This window comes from Python bivittatus, unplaced genomic scaffold, assembly GCF_059951505.1.
Source record: "Python bivittatus isolate LINGU-HERP-01145 unplaced genomic scaffold, Pbiv_v1 ctg000080_np1212, whole genome shotgun sequence".
Classification (NCBI taxonomy): Eukaryota; Metazoa; Chordata; class Lepidosauria; order Squamata; family Pythonidae; genus Python; species Python bivittatus.
Window position 1 is genome coordinate 89,351,543 of NW_028277035.1, and position 16,494 is coordinate 89,368,036.

Genomic DNA, 16,494 nt, shown 5'->3' on the forward strand with positions numbered 1-16,494 from the left:
CCAAATAATGACCAGAGTACTATTCCAATTCTTTTTTCTGCAAATAAGAAGTTACAGGTTTTGTGGAGCCTCTCCCAAATGCCCCTAAAAGAGAGGTGGTAGAAAAGCCAAACAGTCTGTCCCCACCCTCTTTAGTCACATCACAGCATCTGCTGTATCCTTTGGAGCTTTGGATCCTGTAGAAAAGAAGGGCAACCACTTGACCACCGATTGCCTGGTGTAGGTTGATAATATGGTGGTGCGTCTACTGATCTCCTTGGATCTGCATTCGGCATCATCTAAACCAGCGTTTCTCAAACTTTTTGCTCTCAGGACCCCTTCCCAGTTTTAAAAATTATGGAGGACCCCAAAAGAGTTTTTGTTTGTATGGGTTATATTTACCAATATTTACTGTATAGATGCATTCATAGAATATTTATTTATTGAATCATGTAAAAATAACAGTATTAAACCCATTAGCTATTAACAAATAAAACATTTTTCGTGAAAAAACCCTGTATTTTTTAACAAATAAAAAATAATAATGAGAAGAGTGGCACTGTTTTAACTTTTTCAAATATTTTCAATATCTGGCAAATAATTTTGATTTCATGAACCCTTGAGAAGGGTTGGGGGACCACCGGGGTCCTTGGAACGCTGATCTAAACCTTTTAAAAGCTCCTTTAAGGTTGGCCATCCAATTGCACTGTAATGTTCCATCTGAATGTAACTAGGGGTTATCAAAAGATGGAGCTAGCAATATTTGGCCATAATTATTTAGTTTCCCCTTCTCATTCATTCTCCTTCCTTCCTTCCTTCCTTCCTTCCTTCCTTCCTTCCTTCCTTCCTTCCTTCCTTCCTTCCTTCCTTCCTTCCTTTCCTCCCTCCCTCCCTCAAGTAACAAACATCAATCTCCCCAATCTCAAGTAACAAACATCCAATTCAAGCCCCAATCGCCACGCTTGAAAGCCACCCAGGAGCTTCTTACTCACTCACTTGCTGACATTGGGCCCGTCATAAGTGGAGTCATTCAGGTAGACCGGCTCTGGAACCAAAGGCATGATCTGACCTAAAGGAGCTGTATAGGACTGAAGACCATCTGTGGAAGGACACAACGTATTCAGAAGCATATTTCCAGCTGGTTACACCATCAGATGCAAGTCTCTGGTGGGTAAAGGTTGATGCATTGCAAAGATATCTCAAGACAAAACTCTGAGAAGCCCAAGCGGGGGTGGATTGAATGTCTATTTGAATCCCCTTCTCTTCCTTTTATCATATAACCATATGCTTTTTTTTTTCCTCCATTGCTTTGGGTCACTAAAATCAATAGCTCAATAAACATGCCGGGGAAACCCAGAATACAAAAATAACTCTTTGGCTTATATTTAATTCATCCACCTGGTCTGTTAAATATAATATTTGATCCATTGGGTGGGATACTGTTTTAAACTTTTAATAAAGTTATATTCTTTTAAAAAATGTACTATTTGATCCATTAAATCCTTTAAAATATACTAAACCATACTTGGGGGAAAAACCCTTCCATGAATGCTCCCCCACCTCAAAGGCCTTGAGTAAATATGAAAATACGTCCAGACACTGATAGTAATAAAACAGGAACATGGTAAGCAATCATTTACTGAGTTATGCTGTTGGTTCAAGGCACTCATCTGTTCTGGTGGAGATAGTCTAGGTAAAGCTTTTCCCCACCATTTGGTACCCAAGCATTGGTCACTAAAGATGCTAGCAACTGAATCTTGGATTTCCTTTTTTGCAAAGCGTGTGCAAAGTTACTGAGTTATCACCTTACCAGATATGTAAGGAGAAATACAACGACTGTACGTTTGTTTTCCATATCTTACAAATCTTGAAACCAGTTCAATGGGTAGACAATTTATCAAATGTTCTGATCCTAAATTCCAGTTGCCATTGGGATTTTGAAGAAGCCCGATTCTGATAATTTTTTTTAAAAATCTATTTGTAATCTGCTCTGTCAAATCTTTTAATGGCATCTGGAGACAGCCAAGGTAAGGAGAGGTTAGTAAGTTTTAGTACAGAATCGTACCGTTAATACCATTCTAACTGAATCAGCAATGTTGCTTTTAGAAACAAATCCAGACCGTTGCTATTTACAAATGTGTTAATAAAGGTGATAACTGAATCACCTGAACAGTAGTGATGTACAGGTGTAGTGTCATTGCTAAAAACGCAAGCAAGGAAATCCTTCATTTCAGAATTATTTCAGCAAGGGGCTGTCTGAGTGTTGTAAAAGCAAAGAACTCTGTCTCAGTTCAAACCATGAACAGGGCAGTTTAATCATGCTTCTCTGTGATGACCAACAAGAATTACATACAGTTTTGTGTATGATTCATACACAACTCAAGCTTGCTTTGAATGCTATATAGTAAGAAGTGACATGCTGGGTGGAGAAATGTGGAATTTTTACATAGTCCCCGGGTTAAGAACGCCCGGTTTAAGGATGGCCCATAGTTAAGAACAGAGCCTATTGTAGCAAAATTCGAGTTAAATACACACTGATTCGAGTTAAATACACAATGGTTCAAATTAATTTCACACTAGTACTTATACAGTATTATACAACAATACCCTTCCCGCTTACCTACAAATTTGATTTAAGGACAGAACTTGGGAACGGAACTTGTTCTTAAACTGGGGACTACCTGTATTCATTTGTTAACTGTTTACTGTACACTTTCTTCATGGAGCATGCTTCCCATTTTATCCTAGCACCTCCATGTAAAAGTGTGAACTGAGTCACAACTTGAACTCCTGGGTCTCTCCAGTCCTAGCTTAGCATTCTAACCAGTATACCCTCCTTCCTCCTTGTATGCATATAAATGAAAGACTGGGTTCACACACAGACCCAGACCTGCAAGGTATGCCAGTCAACAAGCCTTCTTACAGATTCCTATTGTCTCATCAGCAAATAGCCAGGAACAGCAACCCACAGACAATTCTTTCTGAGCTTGGGTTAAGAAGATTTATATGAAAAAGGCAGAGCACAAGAATTCCATTAAGTAACGTTTCTTTCAAATATGGACCCTATATATAGGCCATCTGATGTGGTCAGATTGTGGCTTTTCAGTGTAACAAGGAGAAGGCAGGTTATTTTGCATCTGGATTTCATTTACGTAATGGTTACTAGCCACATCAGTGTGCAAATCCTCCCTTACACAAACCTTGCCCTAATTGATGATATAATTTGTTTCATTTGGGCAGCATGCGGTGATGACCTGGCAATGGGGGGGGGGGGACCATGGTTTCTGGATTAGTGCATGATGTGAACCCAGCAAAGTATATTTAAAAAGCCACAGCCAGGCTATCTGCACCCAGCCTGAAAAAGTGCTAAAATACGATGTACTATCAGCGATGCAAACACTGGTTCACCCACCTTTCCAAACACAGCCATATAGTTCCACTCGCAAGCAGACACTCATGATGCGGTCTGCACGGGGGTAGAAGCGGATGTACCGGGCAATGATGGGAGGCCCCAGGTCCTTCAACACCACATCATCAGTATTTTCATTGCCTGAAATCACCTAAGAGAAACGGAGGAGTGAAGAGTGAAATGGAGGGGAAGTTGCACAGGGCTCAACAGGTCAACTGTCAGGTTCAGCCCAAAGAACTCCCCGAGACAGTGCAGTACAGTTCTGTTGCGTTTATTAGCTTCACCTCAATGCAGAAATCTCTCCAGACTGAACCTAAGTTCCCAAGCCAGCAGGCCCAATACCCTGAATTCCTTAGGGTGGTGCCAGTCTCATCTTTTTAAACTTCCCACGCTCCTGTTGAGGGCTAAGGAAACGCTTATCTCCCAGAGCCTGGCCTTCATAACACCATTCCATCACATCAACTTTGCCTAATCTGTTGATTAGACGTAGACGCAGCCTCCACAGAAAGACCTGTCTCTATGTTATCCCACCTCAGAGGAGAAGCTACAAGGCTCCTTACTTACCTCATTGCCCCACCGGTCACGCCAAGGCATCCAGTGGTGCCCATCACGCTTGTAATGGAGCCGATATGCCCGAGCAAATTCCTTGCCATGGCCACTGGCATGGCGTCCCTGCGTCCCCACTAAGGTTAGGAAATGCAGCCGGCGCAGGTCTATCTCCAGGTACTCTGCATCATTGGGATAGACCGGTCCTGCGGGGCACCAAGCTCCATCGCCCTCATTCAGTGCCAACCTGGACAAGAAGGTAGGTGTGAGATGAGCCTTTTTGGAAGCCAATATCGCATAGCCAATTCCTGTTTAGCGTGTGATCAAATATAATTCCAAGATTCTTTTCAGATGTCTGATCCCCAGGCCAGGTAGCTCCCATCCTATACCTCTGCATTTTTCTTTATTTTCCCAAACTTCCATTCTGTTTTCAACCTGCTTGTTGTCCGTCCGTCCGTCCATCCATCCATCCATCCATCCATCCATCCATCCATCCATCCATCCAATTACTAGGCTATGCATGGCTTCACAATGAAAAATCAGAAAAAAAAATATATAAACCCCGCTCACCCTATCCCCTGACTTAAAGGAGGGATACAACTACACAATAACCTAAGACTGGGTAGATTTTTTTAAGCCTCATTTAAAGATGGGTAGGGCAGGCTTTTTTAACATATGCAGCTCATTTTGAATTTTGTTTTAGAGTGTTAGCCATGGGCATCTAGAGAGCAGCGGGAAGGATGACCCAGGCATCATGACATTATTATGCAAATGACGTGACTTCCTACTTGCCCTGGACATCTCGACACAATTTCCGTAATTTCTATAATGACATCTTTTGCCCAATGGCACCATGATGTACAAGTAGCCACATTAACATTCCTGTGGCTTGTTACGGATACTGTTGGTATTAGAGAGCCCACCCAATCTGCAAATCTGATAGATCACTGACAATCAAAAGAAAGCTTTGTTGATTCCTTGTCATTCCAAGGAGCAATCTGGTGAAAGCCACCTTTATAAACTGATGGGCTCAACAGATACTTTAAGCTTCATAAATGAAAACTAATCTGGTCTAGAAACTACATATCAGAAATCATACACTTCTATCCAGTTATTAATTTCTATAAATACAAATAACAGATTTACAATGGCAGGTAAGTAGAGTCATTTTGCAAATCTTCAGTCATCATTCAACTACAGGTATCTTTTACTGGGCACTGATTTAACTTAATTTTTTAAATGTAAATAAATGCCAAGTTCCTAGTCCTTAAAGTATGGAACATTTGAATATGTGTACATACTGAACAGGATTTCGAGCGCTGGGAGGCATGCATAAATAAGCAAATGGAAACTGATTGTATCATGCAAATTAAGCAGTGAATGCCATCCTCACCTGCTGTGTTTTGCAGCGGTCGAATCGGACCATGAGCTCGAGGCTGAGAGAGATTCATCTGGAATGGTACGATCCTGCATGCCAAGGGCATACCGACACTTAGCTGTAAAGGGGAAAACGTGAAAGGGTGAATAATACTCTCTGTAGCGAATGCAGTCCCCAGATACACTCTCATTGGAACCGGGCATGATACTGACTCAACTGTGGCCTAACACAATTAATATGAGCTGGAAGAAAGTCAATAAAACAAATGACACGTGTTGGGTGTGACTCATTCGATGGCTTAGAATGGGGTTTAAAGCCAAGTTAATATGCTTGAGCAAATGCTGGTTACAAAGAACCCTTCCAGAGTCTTAACCTAACATCCTAGCCCTTTTATAAAAAATGCTATAGACGGATTGATTTTTTTAAAAACAAAACTTACCTAGACCTCTTAAGGACAATTTATCTTGAAGGAAGGACCAGAATTGTGTTCCAGATTAGCAATGTTTTATCCAACTAGTTAAAATGTGCAGGTTAATCATTTATGTGTGCTTATTTGCAAGGTTCAGCTAGACACATGTAATTTGTTCAAATAGGATACAAAAATCAAAGGTATCTGTATAGGATGGGGAGGGGGGTGACTGGCTTCATAATGTTACCTGTGAAAAAGATTTCCAAAGAATATTTGATCGCAAACTGCATATGAGTCAGCAGTGTGATGCAGCTTTTTTTTGCAAATATATTTTGGCTGCTTCAGCTGAAATATGCTGTCCAAATCACAGGAAGTAACTGTTCCATTTTATTATGTTTTGGTTACTGTTCACCTCACTATAATGCCCAGTTCTGGCCAATGTTCTTCTAATAAGAATTCAGAGAAACTGAAGCAGGTTCTGAGAAGGTCAACGAAGATAACCAAGGAGCCAGTCCTATGGTGAGACTGAACAAGCAGGCCATATTTAGCCTTGCGAAAAGATGACTGGAAGAGCATGGGGGGAACATGATAGCATTCTTCAAATACCTGAAAATGGCACACAGAAGAAAGTCAAGACCTATCTTCTTGTTCCAGAGGATAGTGTAATACGGTGTTTTCCAACCCTGGCAATTTCCAGATGTGGAAACTTGAACCTCAAATCCCAGAAGTCCACAGTCAGCATAGCGGTTGATGAGAATTCTGGGAGTTGAAGTCCACGCACCTGGAAGTTGCCAAGGTTGGAATGCAATGGATTTAAAACCATGTAAACAGTATAATGGATTTAAATTACAGGTAGACAGATTCCAATTGAGTGTTAGGAAAAAGTTTGACAGTGGAACTGATTACTCAGAGAGATGGTGGGGCCCCCTTTACTAGGTGTGTTCAAAAAGAGGCTAAGCAGCCACCTGTCTGGCATTTTTAACCTGGATTCCCGCCCTGAGCAGGGGGTCAGACGCAGTCACCTAACTGGCTCCTTTCAGTGGCTCTGATTTTCCATTAGAGGGTGCTCTAATTTCATACACGAGAAGAGGAAGGCCATGAACTGAATAAGTTTCAACAGAAACTTGAATCAAAACATAAAAATCCAGAAGACAAACTGATTCAACAAAAACAAGACAAATTGGATTCTTTCAAGACCCCCTCCTGTCCAAAACGCTGGAGGCTTCTTGGAATTCAGGTCCAAAGGTAAATTGTTAGGAAAAGCACCTGAGAAGAAACCACAGAATGACCCTAGAATGAAATTGAAATTGTCTGGTGATAATATTCAGCACAGAGGGAAAAACAATGTTCTGTTGTGAAATATATTACTCATTTATGGAATTTGTTGCCTTCAGAATGTAGAGATGGCCACTGACCTGCATGGCTTTATAGGGAGATCAGACAGTGCTTGTCCAACCTGATGACTGCCCATTAGTCATAATGACTGGGTGGAATTTCTTTGCCCAGAGGCAATAAATGACTGAAGACCAACTCCTTGAGAGCCAACAGTGGAGAAGTGCTAGTGTCTTCAGGCCCGCTTACTTTCTTCCCCAACAGGGACGCTGGACTGCAGAGGGTTCTGTTTCTAATGCTGGGAACAAGGCTCTTGGTGCTTCTCTGCTGTGGTACACATGGGATGCTCTGCCACTACTTGTCAGCCTGAGAAAATAACATCCCCCCCCCCCCAAAAAAGCTTGGAGGAATGCGAAACATTCCAGAGAGGACATGATCTGGATCGAGATCAACTGACCACTTGGTTTCCACTTGACTGGCTTTTCTATCAGGCTACAATAACATTGCCCCGTGTGTCCTATGCACCCCAACTGGCACTTCCCCCCCTTTTCTTTTCCTCCTCATAGGACTCAATGGGCTGTAGGTCGGCTTCTAGGAGTGTGCAAAACATTTAATCACGGAACACTCCAAGCAGAAATGGACCGTTTCAAGTCTTCTGGCACTTCCAGAACACTCAGGACAACCTGTTCCAAGGTCAGGCTGTTCCGTGAGGGAACGTTTTGGACATTCCTAGGGTCTCTTATCCAGTCATCGATCCTATCAGTTCTGCTTAGCTTTAGCAAGGACATTGCATTAGTTGTCTTCAGGGATAGCATTCAGAGGAGTTAGCCTTTGAGTTCTCATTTACAGCCGAGAAGCATCCTTCTGAATTCATGAAGGTTCCAATATGGATCCAGAACTGCTCTAAACAGTGCCCATGAATTGTAATCTTTAGTGTAAAACTACACGAGGAACGATCGTATTAACTCTTATTTGATTAGGTAAGTTTAAATATAAATGAAATGAAATCTTTTTGCTCTGGGCACACCTAACCCCAGCAAACTACTCAAAGGCAAGGTGTTGCTTGCAACCTCCTCTCCCCAATTGTGTACTTGTGAATTACAATTAAAAAAACAAGAACAACTTTTTTTTCCTTAGCTATTCTGACAAACATGTGTGTCCAGATATAATTCTTATTAATTTTACTAGTTGAATCTGTCTTGCTCTGTTTAATCTGTGACATTTTTATGATTATTAGATTTCATTCTCATCCATCCTGACTATTTCTCGTGCAGTTAGCTGGGATTGGTGGAATGTACTTATTTATTAGATTTATATTTTGCCTTTCACTCAGGAGCTCAAAGCACCATATAGACCTGTCCCTCCTAGGAGGGAGACTGGGCTGAGGTTCTGCCTTCCAATTTCCCAAATTTGAGAAGTTCATCCTCTCCCTGAACCATGCGATGTTAGTGTGCATCAGAGGCTCTTCTGGTTAATCCGAGCTCTGTGGACTTTGGGGGTTTATTATTCACCCACTTCTTCTACAACAGAGTTGAGTCCTGATGCCAGCCAGCTGTCTCAAGCCACTGCCCTTTTCTCTCTCCGCTTCTGCTTCTCACCTGCATCAAAGTGCTCTTCCAACTCTGATGCTCCCACAGAGATTAACAGCAAAAAATAAAGCGTCCGGGGTCCCATCCTGCCTCCTGCAAGTGGACTGGTTACATCAACAAGTGAAGTTTCATGCCTGTTGAAAAAGTGGAAGAAAGAACCAGTTAACCTTATGTGGGTCTTTCCTACACCACTCAGCTTGATGATTAGATGATTTCAACCTGACTTAACAGCCTTATTCATTTCCTAGTTCAAGCCCTCGATTGGTTCTAATAAATAGCGTACGTTCCACACAAGGAAATCACTCACACGCTGCTATTGTCTTTGTTTTCCTAGATTCCAGCCAGAGGTGACTGGAAGTGACACACCAGCAGCATTATAACACATAATCATCGCGGACAAAGAGAGCGACAGGCCAAATTTGTGGCTCAGCGTACACTTTGCCTCTGGGGAAATCCAGGCTGGAATAAAAGAGCTGGTCATATGATTGTTCAAAAAATAACTTGGCCTTTAAGGTCAAATATTGGTGAAATAAGCTCAAGTAGGGCAAAACAATGATCTTATTTATTAGGAGAGAAGCAGGCAGACTCATGCCAATTGCAGAGCCTCTGCAAGTTGCATTTATGCCTAACACAAGCTCCACTGCCAATCTTAGATGGCGAAATGGCTTGTATTTCATGAAGATCACCCAAAAGCATAAGAAAAGTCTTAATTCTGGATGAACCAAGGACTCAGCCCATCCTGCACTCTGTCTCCTCTCAGATGTTTCAAGTCAGCAGAGAAAGGAAACATCCCTGTTATTTGTCCTGGTTTAATGCCTCTGAATATGGAGGTTCAGTTTACGCGGCACTGTTCGACCACTCCTTTGTTAGTTTGTTTTGTTCATTGTCAAAGGCACCAGAAGTATAAAATGCAATGGGGGGGGGGGGGGTTAAGCTGCCCAGGTCATCAGAATTACAGCCCAAGTAAGTGTCATCAATTATTACTCCCAACTAAGAATAGAAATACGAACACATGCAATAGATAGGCCAGCTCTTCTCCCTGGCATTCATCCTGGAGTTCCAGGCACATTTTTTTTAGTGATGTCATTCCTCAAATTAAAAACCACGCAAAGCAAGCATAACATGAGGAAGAGCAGAGGAAGAATTATGACTGGTAAGTCAACGTGGAGTTTGTTTATTTTTGGCTCAGTGCAACGTGCAAATCTACTCACAGCAACTTCTAAATGACAATGAAATGTCATTATATTAAGCCCAACCCAAGCAAATCCCATTATACGGCTTCAGGTCCTGCACGAACACAGCCTCCATGCAAAGCTCAGCATTGTTTTGTGAGAAGCGTTTTTGAAAGGGGATGGTTTTAAATCAGGAGAAAGATTCCATGGTTCTTCAGATGACTCCCAGCATGTCTCACCGTCAGCCAGATTGGCTGGGGCTGCTGGAGGTTGGAGTTCCATGATAACGGAAGGGTCACGGCGGCCTGGCTCAGGGAGAGCATTTCCTACATACTGTAGCATGTTCCACTCGAGATTTCCACAGAGCAATGAGTATGTATTATATCTTTATTTACTGCATTTTTATGCTGCCATATTTCCTAAGGACTCTGTGACGTCACACAATTCAAGGTGCTGGTGGTCACTTTTAAAGTCCCACATGGCTCGCAACCTGGATCTCTGCAAGGTCATCTTCTCCCAGCAGATGCTACAGCTTCGGCCCATCCAGGAAGATCCAGGCACGAAGGCTCCCTTCCACCTCCATGATTCTATGAAATGGCAACCAATTCTGAACACTGAATGTAATTTACATTGTCTATGGCAGTGTTGTCCAAACTTGGCCACTTTAAGATGTGTGGACTTCAACTCCCAGAATTCCCCAGCCAGGCTGGCTGGGGAATTCTGGGAGTTGAAGCCCACACATCTTAAAGTGGCCAAGTTTGGACAACACTGGTCTATGGGGACTGGCTTTTGATGCCGCTCCCCTCACCCGTATATCAGCAATAGAATTAACAGTAAGATTAACAGATGCCCAATGATCAGATGTTACCCCCACAGGGCCTTCTGAATAGCTCCATTTTCACAGCCTTCCTCTGAACCTCAGGAGAAGAGCATCAATTTGTGCCAAAAGGTGGGTGTTGTCACACAAAACACTCAGAGGAGAGCAAGAAATGAGTGTTTTTCCTGCAGCACATCCACCCAGGATAAGCATTTTGAATGGATAGAAATATCTGAATATGGTAGAGGGGGAAATGATTTTTGAATACTATTGCAATTTTTTTCTTTGCTTTGCTAATCATACTGACCCACCTATTTTTTTCCCCTGTCATTTAACGCAAGGAGCGTGGATAAGTTTACACTGTCCTTGGTCTAAGCACCGTCCTGCTGAGCTTTGGCGATATTGCTGAAAAAGCATCTTTAGATCAGTCTTTTTCAAGCTAACATCTGCCAAACGCATTGGACTACAATTCCCATCATTCCTTGGGAGCGTGGACCAGGGGACTAAGTTTCAGAACATTACTTTAGATCACAGGTGCAACACCCACAGCCACCAAGGGGCCCCTCGACCCTCCCAAAATTACATCACTGAAGTTCAGTAGCCAACGACTGGATGATGGTACCGCAATTTCTTGTCAGATTTTAGTGGGAAAACCAGTCAAATGCCAATAAAATAGTTTTTTAAAAAAAATGAAAACGTGCCTTCTGACTGTACAGAAGTTTCATGCAGATTCCATACATCTAGGGACCAAGAAACAGATCCATAAAGGAAGGATTAAGTATACTCTCCTCTGAGATTTCTGTGCTAAAATTTCCCCTTGTCCCTGTTCGTGCTTTCCCTTTTAAATCTACAAAATCAGCATTTTGCAAAGCAAGGAGCTGCAACATTATGTCCTCTCTCTGGCAGATAAAATCCAGTTTAGGAGCTAAGACAGCTTTTACCCTAGAATTATTTGATAAAGGTTGAGCACGGTCACTGAGAGTAAATCAACTGATAATCCAATTGGTGTACATTCCAATTTCATTGATTTATGTCCTGAACAATTAAGGGATATCAAATGACACAACTCGAACTTCATCTGAAACATTTGGGGTTTCCCCCCAACTTAACCACAGTGCTTCCTTGCGTAAGGTTTGGTTACAGAAAGAAATACACTTTAAGAACGGGTTGGCTGAGCACATGGGTGCGTGTGACTAAAATGAAGTATGAGTACTCCTGTGGTCTTCTCCACCTCATTGCCCAAAGAACTGTACCAACAGAAGAGATTATCTGTAGCTCAGGGTTGAACTGTGGAGTCCTTGGGGTTCTCTGAGCTTGGTTGTTTTCTTACAAACGTTTTGTTACCCAGCTAGGTAATATCTTCAGTGCTAGAATGGAGTGAAGTTTGCTCTCTGTTTATAAAGAAACCCACCAATACAGGCAGGGCAAGCCACTGCATATAAACAGAGAGCAAACTCCACTCCATTCCAGCACTGAAGATGTTACCTAGCCGGGTAATGAAACGTTTGCAAGAAAACAACCAAGCTCAGAGAGCCCCAAGGATTCCAAAGAATCGTTTCAAACATTCGCTGTGAAAATGACGTTGCCTGAACATCTGTACTCCAGTTTAGGATTTTTCTCACATAGATGTAAGAGCCATCTATTCCCCAATGGAACATCCTTTCTCATGAAAGTAACAGCTGCAGAGCAGATGGGGAATGGGTGATCCAGATTGGGGGTGCAGGACATGGCAGGGCAGGCAAGAGGAAAAAATCAGCCCATGCTCTCAATCCAGCATCTGTGTCTCCACCCTTACTTTCTCTTTGTTTTATGAACTTCAGCAACGGCCCTTCCAAGAGGTCTGCTGACTCAGACCCACCACCGTCTTCTATGGTCTTTGGAAATTCACTCCCATTATCCCCAAATATATTGAAAATGAGCGTGAGAGGAAAACATTTGCAATGAATAGATGACTTGGACAGCCACACAGTTACAACATACAGCTCTCAAACTCAGCCCACCCCCTTCCAGAGGCCCAGTTCCCACCCTCCCCAGCAGCATGGACATTGCTATCAATGAACCATTTAGTCTGCTTAAGAATTAGAACCAATTAGAATTCACTCTATCTATCTATCTATCTATCTATCTATCTATCTATCTATCTATCTATCTATCTATCTATCTATCTACCTACCTACCTACCTACCTACCTACCTACCTACCTACCTACCTACCTAGGCTTCTCTTCCACTCCAGTCAAAAGCAATGTATCACAGTCTTCCCTAGACTTCCCCCAAAGATCACCATCCAGATTCCCAACATCACTCACCAACATAACAAAGGGCCATACTGGTGGGGCCAATGGGGCATGTAAGATAACACATCTGGAAGGCATTAGGTTGGCAAAGGCTAACCTATAAAGGCCTGCAAGCATGCTTTGCCCATAAGGGTGAAATCCATAGTCATCAGTCCAGTGTCCCTACAAACAGAGGCAAGAACCCACACACACCTCGTTTCTGAGGAAGCACGTTCACTCTCTCTTCACTGTGTCTTAATCCGTGGGTTGGGAAGAGAGTTGTGTGTCTGTGTGTGTGTGTGTGTCTGTGTGTGTGCACGCGCGCAAAAGGGTGGTTGGCCAGCTGCTCCCATAGTCCTTTGCTGGAATGTCCCTTCTAACAGCTGCCTGATCTAAGGCCAGTAACAGCAGCTGACAGGCCATCATTTTGGGAGGGGGTACACAGTGGGCAATGCAAAAAGCAAGGGGGATGAATCAAAGCATTGATCAGGCCCCCGGATCATGGGGGATGTCCTCTCTAACTAACCCAAACAAAAAAGCAAACCTCAGAAGGTTGCTCGGGGCCAGAACTCATAGTCTGCACACAAAATGTTGCAAGTTCAATCCTTGACTCAGCCAGGTAGAGCACTGGGAAACCGTGAACATCCTAGATCAAGCTGAATCCAAAAACGCTAGGGAATTCCTGAAAGCTTGGCATTCAGACAAATCAGCCATCAACAGACACAGAGAGATAAACCACATTTACACCCCATTCAAAAGAAGTAATAAAAAAAGCTAAGAAGGAAACAAAAAGACCAGAACACATCCTCTCCAGCAGCCAACACCCAGATAAGCAGGGATTAACATCAGACAATCAAGCAGAAAACAATCCCCTAATCAAGGAACTACCAAGGAGAAAACTACACCCCCACCAACACTGGCAGGACAAACAACTATACATAAACAGAGGGAGCAAGCCCCACACTCACTACCACTGATGATGTTACCTAGTTGGGTAATGAAACGTCTGCAAGCAAACAACCCAGCTCAGAGAGCACCAAGGACTCCATAGATTAATTATTCACCTGGAAGATATCCAGCATGGATTACTATGGATGATTAGTCAGGAACCACAGCAAATGCTTCTAAAAATTATCCAACCGGTCCGATACAATGATGGAAGAGTCAGGACAGAAGTTAGCTTCAATCTCTAATCTGCTTGGGAACTCAGCAACTTGCAATCTGTGCTTCTCTCAGTCCAACCTACCCTATCTTGCAGAGTTGTCATGAGAACAACTTTTATGGGAAGCAAAAACACTCGCATAGCCCTAAGTTCCTTGTATGGCGAGTGAGCTAGAAATACAGAGTCTTGCTGCTGTTGTCGTAGCATGCAGAACCTTCAAATATAGTCTTAGAAATTGGTTACAGATCTCCTGCGCATCACCCATCTGCCTGACGCTGAAAACTAATTAAATGATAACCCTGGGCTAAAAACATAAAAAACCCACATTCCTGGAGCTAAAGCCTAGCTCGTACTAAGCCTTGTCTGGATTTAAGAGTATCTGCTGCAGCAAGGAAGCTGGCAACCTAGGTTTTCTCCTTCCCCTGACCCATCCTTTTGTCCTCATTCTCTACAGCAGCTGACTGGGGAGGGTGTCCTTATTTTGCCCAGCTGGATGTTAAGCCCCTGCAACCCAGAGATCTCCCCAGCTCGGGGCGAGGGGGTTGGCAGGGAGGGGAGGGAAGGAGACACAATGTGCTGAAGGGCAAGGCATCCCAGCTATGTGTGAGGAATGCAAAGCAGCTGGGCTGCACTGCCAACCCAGCCAACGGGCCTGGCCTGGCGGGGAGAGCTGCAAGGCTCAGTGGATGCCCCGCCGTCCCAAATCACTGCCAAGAACCAATTAACCATCCGATTCAATGATCCATAGTACAGAACCCCAAAGGTTTCCTGAAGAACACGAGCTGGGCCTCCATCCAGGAACCAAGGCCCAGCTCTTTTCATTCTTTTTCAGAAAGGGCTTTATTGGTCCGGTCGTTTGCTTTTTGGTGCCTTCGAGCCAGTCTGACTCCCTGGACAAGTTTTCTTGGCAAGATTTCAGAAGTGGCTTGCCCTTGCCTACTCTTCCTTCCCAGGGCTGAGAGGGAGGGGCTGGCCCAAGGTCACCCAGCTGGCTAAAGGCGGGACTAGAACTCACATCTCCCGCTTTCTAGCCTTATTATTAAGGAATTATTATTAAGTAATGCTAAGTCTCACGCCTACTGAGAATTCCACTTTTTGGCCATGGACAAATTGCAAATTCAAGCCAATCTGAAAATTTTTATGGTGCCTGGATGAACAACTATGCCTCCTCCAATGATGGGTTAGTAATTTAGGGTTAGCAATTTAGTAAATGAGTTGCCCAGTTTGTCACGGGTGGTAAGAATTCTTTGCCACAGAAGATCCCTGGTGCACCCCCCACCTCCCATTCCCTTCCTCCCCACCAGAGGTGAGTTGCATACAGATCCATACTACAATTCCCTTTCAAGGTAAGTAATATGCAAAATACAGAAGAGAAATAAAAAAGAACTTAAACTTAAAATTTTAAATCTTTAAACCCTTTAAAGCGTGGTTCTTCTAGCAACCTTGAGGATCCCATAGGGAGCCAGCAAGGTGGTTGTACGATGTTAGATGACTGTTCTTCTCCTGCAATCTTGGGGTTTTTTTAAGTTTTTATTTTTAATCCTGTTTCAGGGTTTTAAGAGCGTTATATTGCTTTTAACTGTTATTGTGTTTGTATGCTGCCCAGAATCAAATTTTGTGAGATGGGCAACTATGTAAATTTGCTAAATAAATAAATATGGGGTAAGAAAAAGAAAAGGAAATATTAGCTACATTTGATTACATGAACCCCATTTATCGTATTTCTCCATATCATTCAATTCTTGTTTTCAGTAAACCCATATCCTGCTTCGTATACTGTTTTTGATTTTTTAAACTTCTCATCTCACTCATTTTGAGCATCTTATTAGTGCCATCCAATCATTTCTCATTCTTCCTCTTCCTTTTAACTGTTCCTTCATATATTTGTTTTATGATTCATTCTCTGTATGACCAAACTACCTCATTGTAACCCACACTCATTCAGCATCTATTCATTCTTGCTTTATTACATCCAGTTCTTAAGTAACCTATTCTGAACATATTCAACTTTCTCTTGACATACTCGACTCTCCCTTTCTTACCACAAAATGGGCAGAAGCACGCTCTTATATACAGGCATCTTAGCTTCTTCTGACAAAAATTCATTGCGTGCAACAGACCATATACTACCCATCATCTTTCTAACAGCATCGGCATGTCTTCCAATTTTGCCATCCATTTCCCCATCTTTAGTAAACATTCTACAAAGGTATGCAAATTCATCTACAGTAATCCTCAAGTTACGACCATTCGTTCAGCAACTGTTCAAAGTTACGACAGTTCTAAATGAAGGGACTTATGACCATTCTTCAAAGTTCTGGCCATTGCAGCACCCTGTGGTGATGTGAACAAAATTTGGGTGCCTGGCAACCAGCTCGCACTTATGACCAGTTGCAGCATCCTGCAGTCACGTGATTACCATTTGT

The 16,494-nt window shown here is 42.8% G+C and overlaps 1 protein-coding gene across 4 annotated transcripts in view; it reads right to left on the minus strand.

Annotated features, from left to right (window-relative positions):
* The window catches only part of DDR1 (discoidin domain receptor tyrosine kinase 1), a 62,875-nt gene that overhangs the window by 23,273 nt on the left and 23,108 nt on the right, over window positions 1–16,494 (minus strand). For 3 of the 4 annotated variants that reach the window (XM_088134635.1, XM_007435827.4, XM_007435828.4), the window contains exons 2-6: window positions 8,652–8,776; window positions 5,328–5,430; window positions 3,953–4,181; window positions 3,392–3,539; window positions 976–1,078 (exon numbers count right to left, since the gene is read on the minus strand). In XM_088134635.1, coding sequence (XP_087990761.1) covers window positions 976–1,078; window positions 3,392–3,539; window positions 3,953–4,181; window positions 5,328–5,430; window positions 8,652–8,727 — 659 coding nt within the window. In that variant the 5' untranslated portion in view covers window positions 8,728–8,776. Of the gene's footprint in view, window positions 1–975; window positions 1,079–3,391; window positions 3,540–3,952; window positions 4,182–5,327; window positions 5,431–8,651; window positions 8,777–13,970; window positions 14,350–16,494 lie in introns of those variants that run through there. The other variant, XM_088134634.1, reaches the window with a different exon arrangement.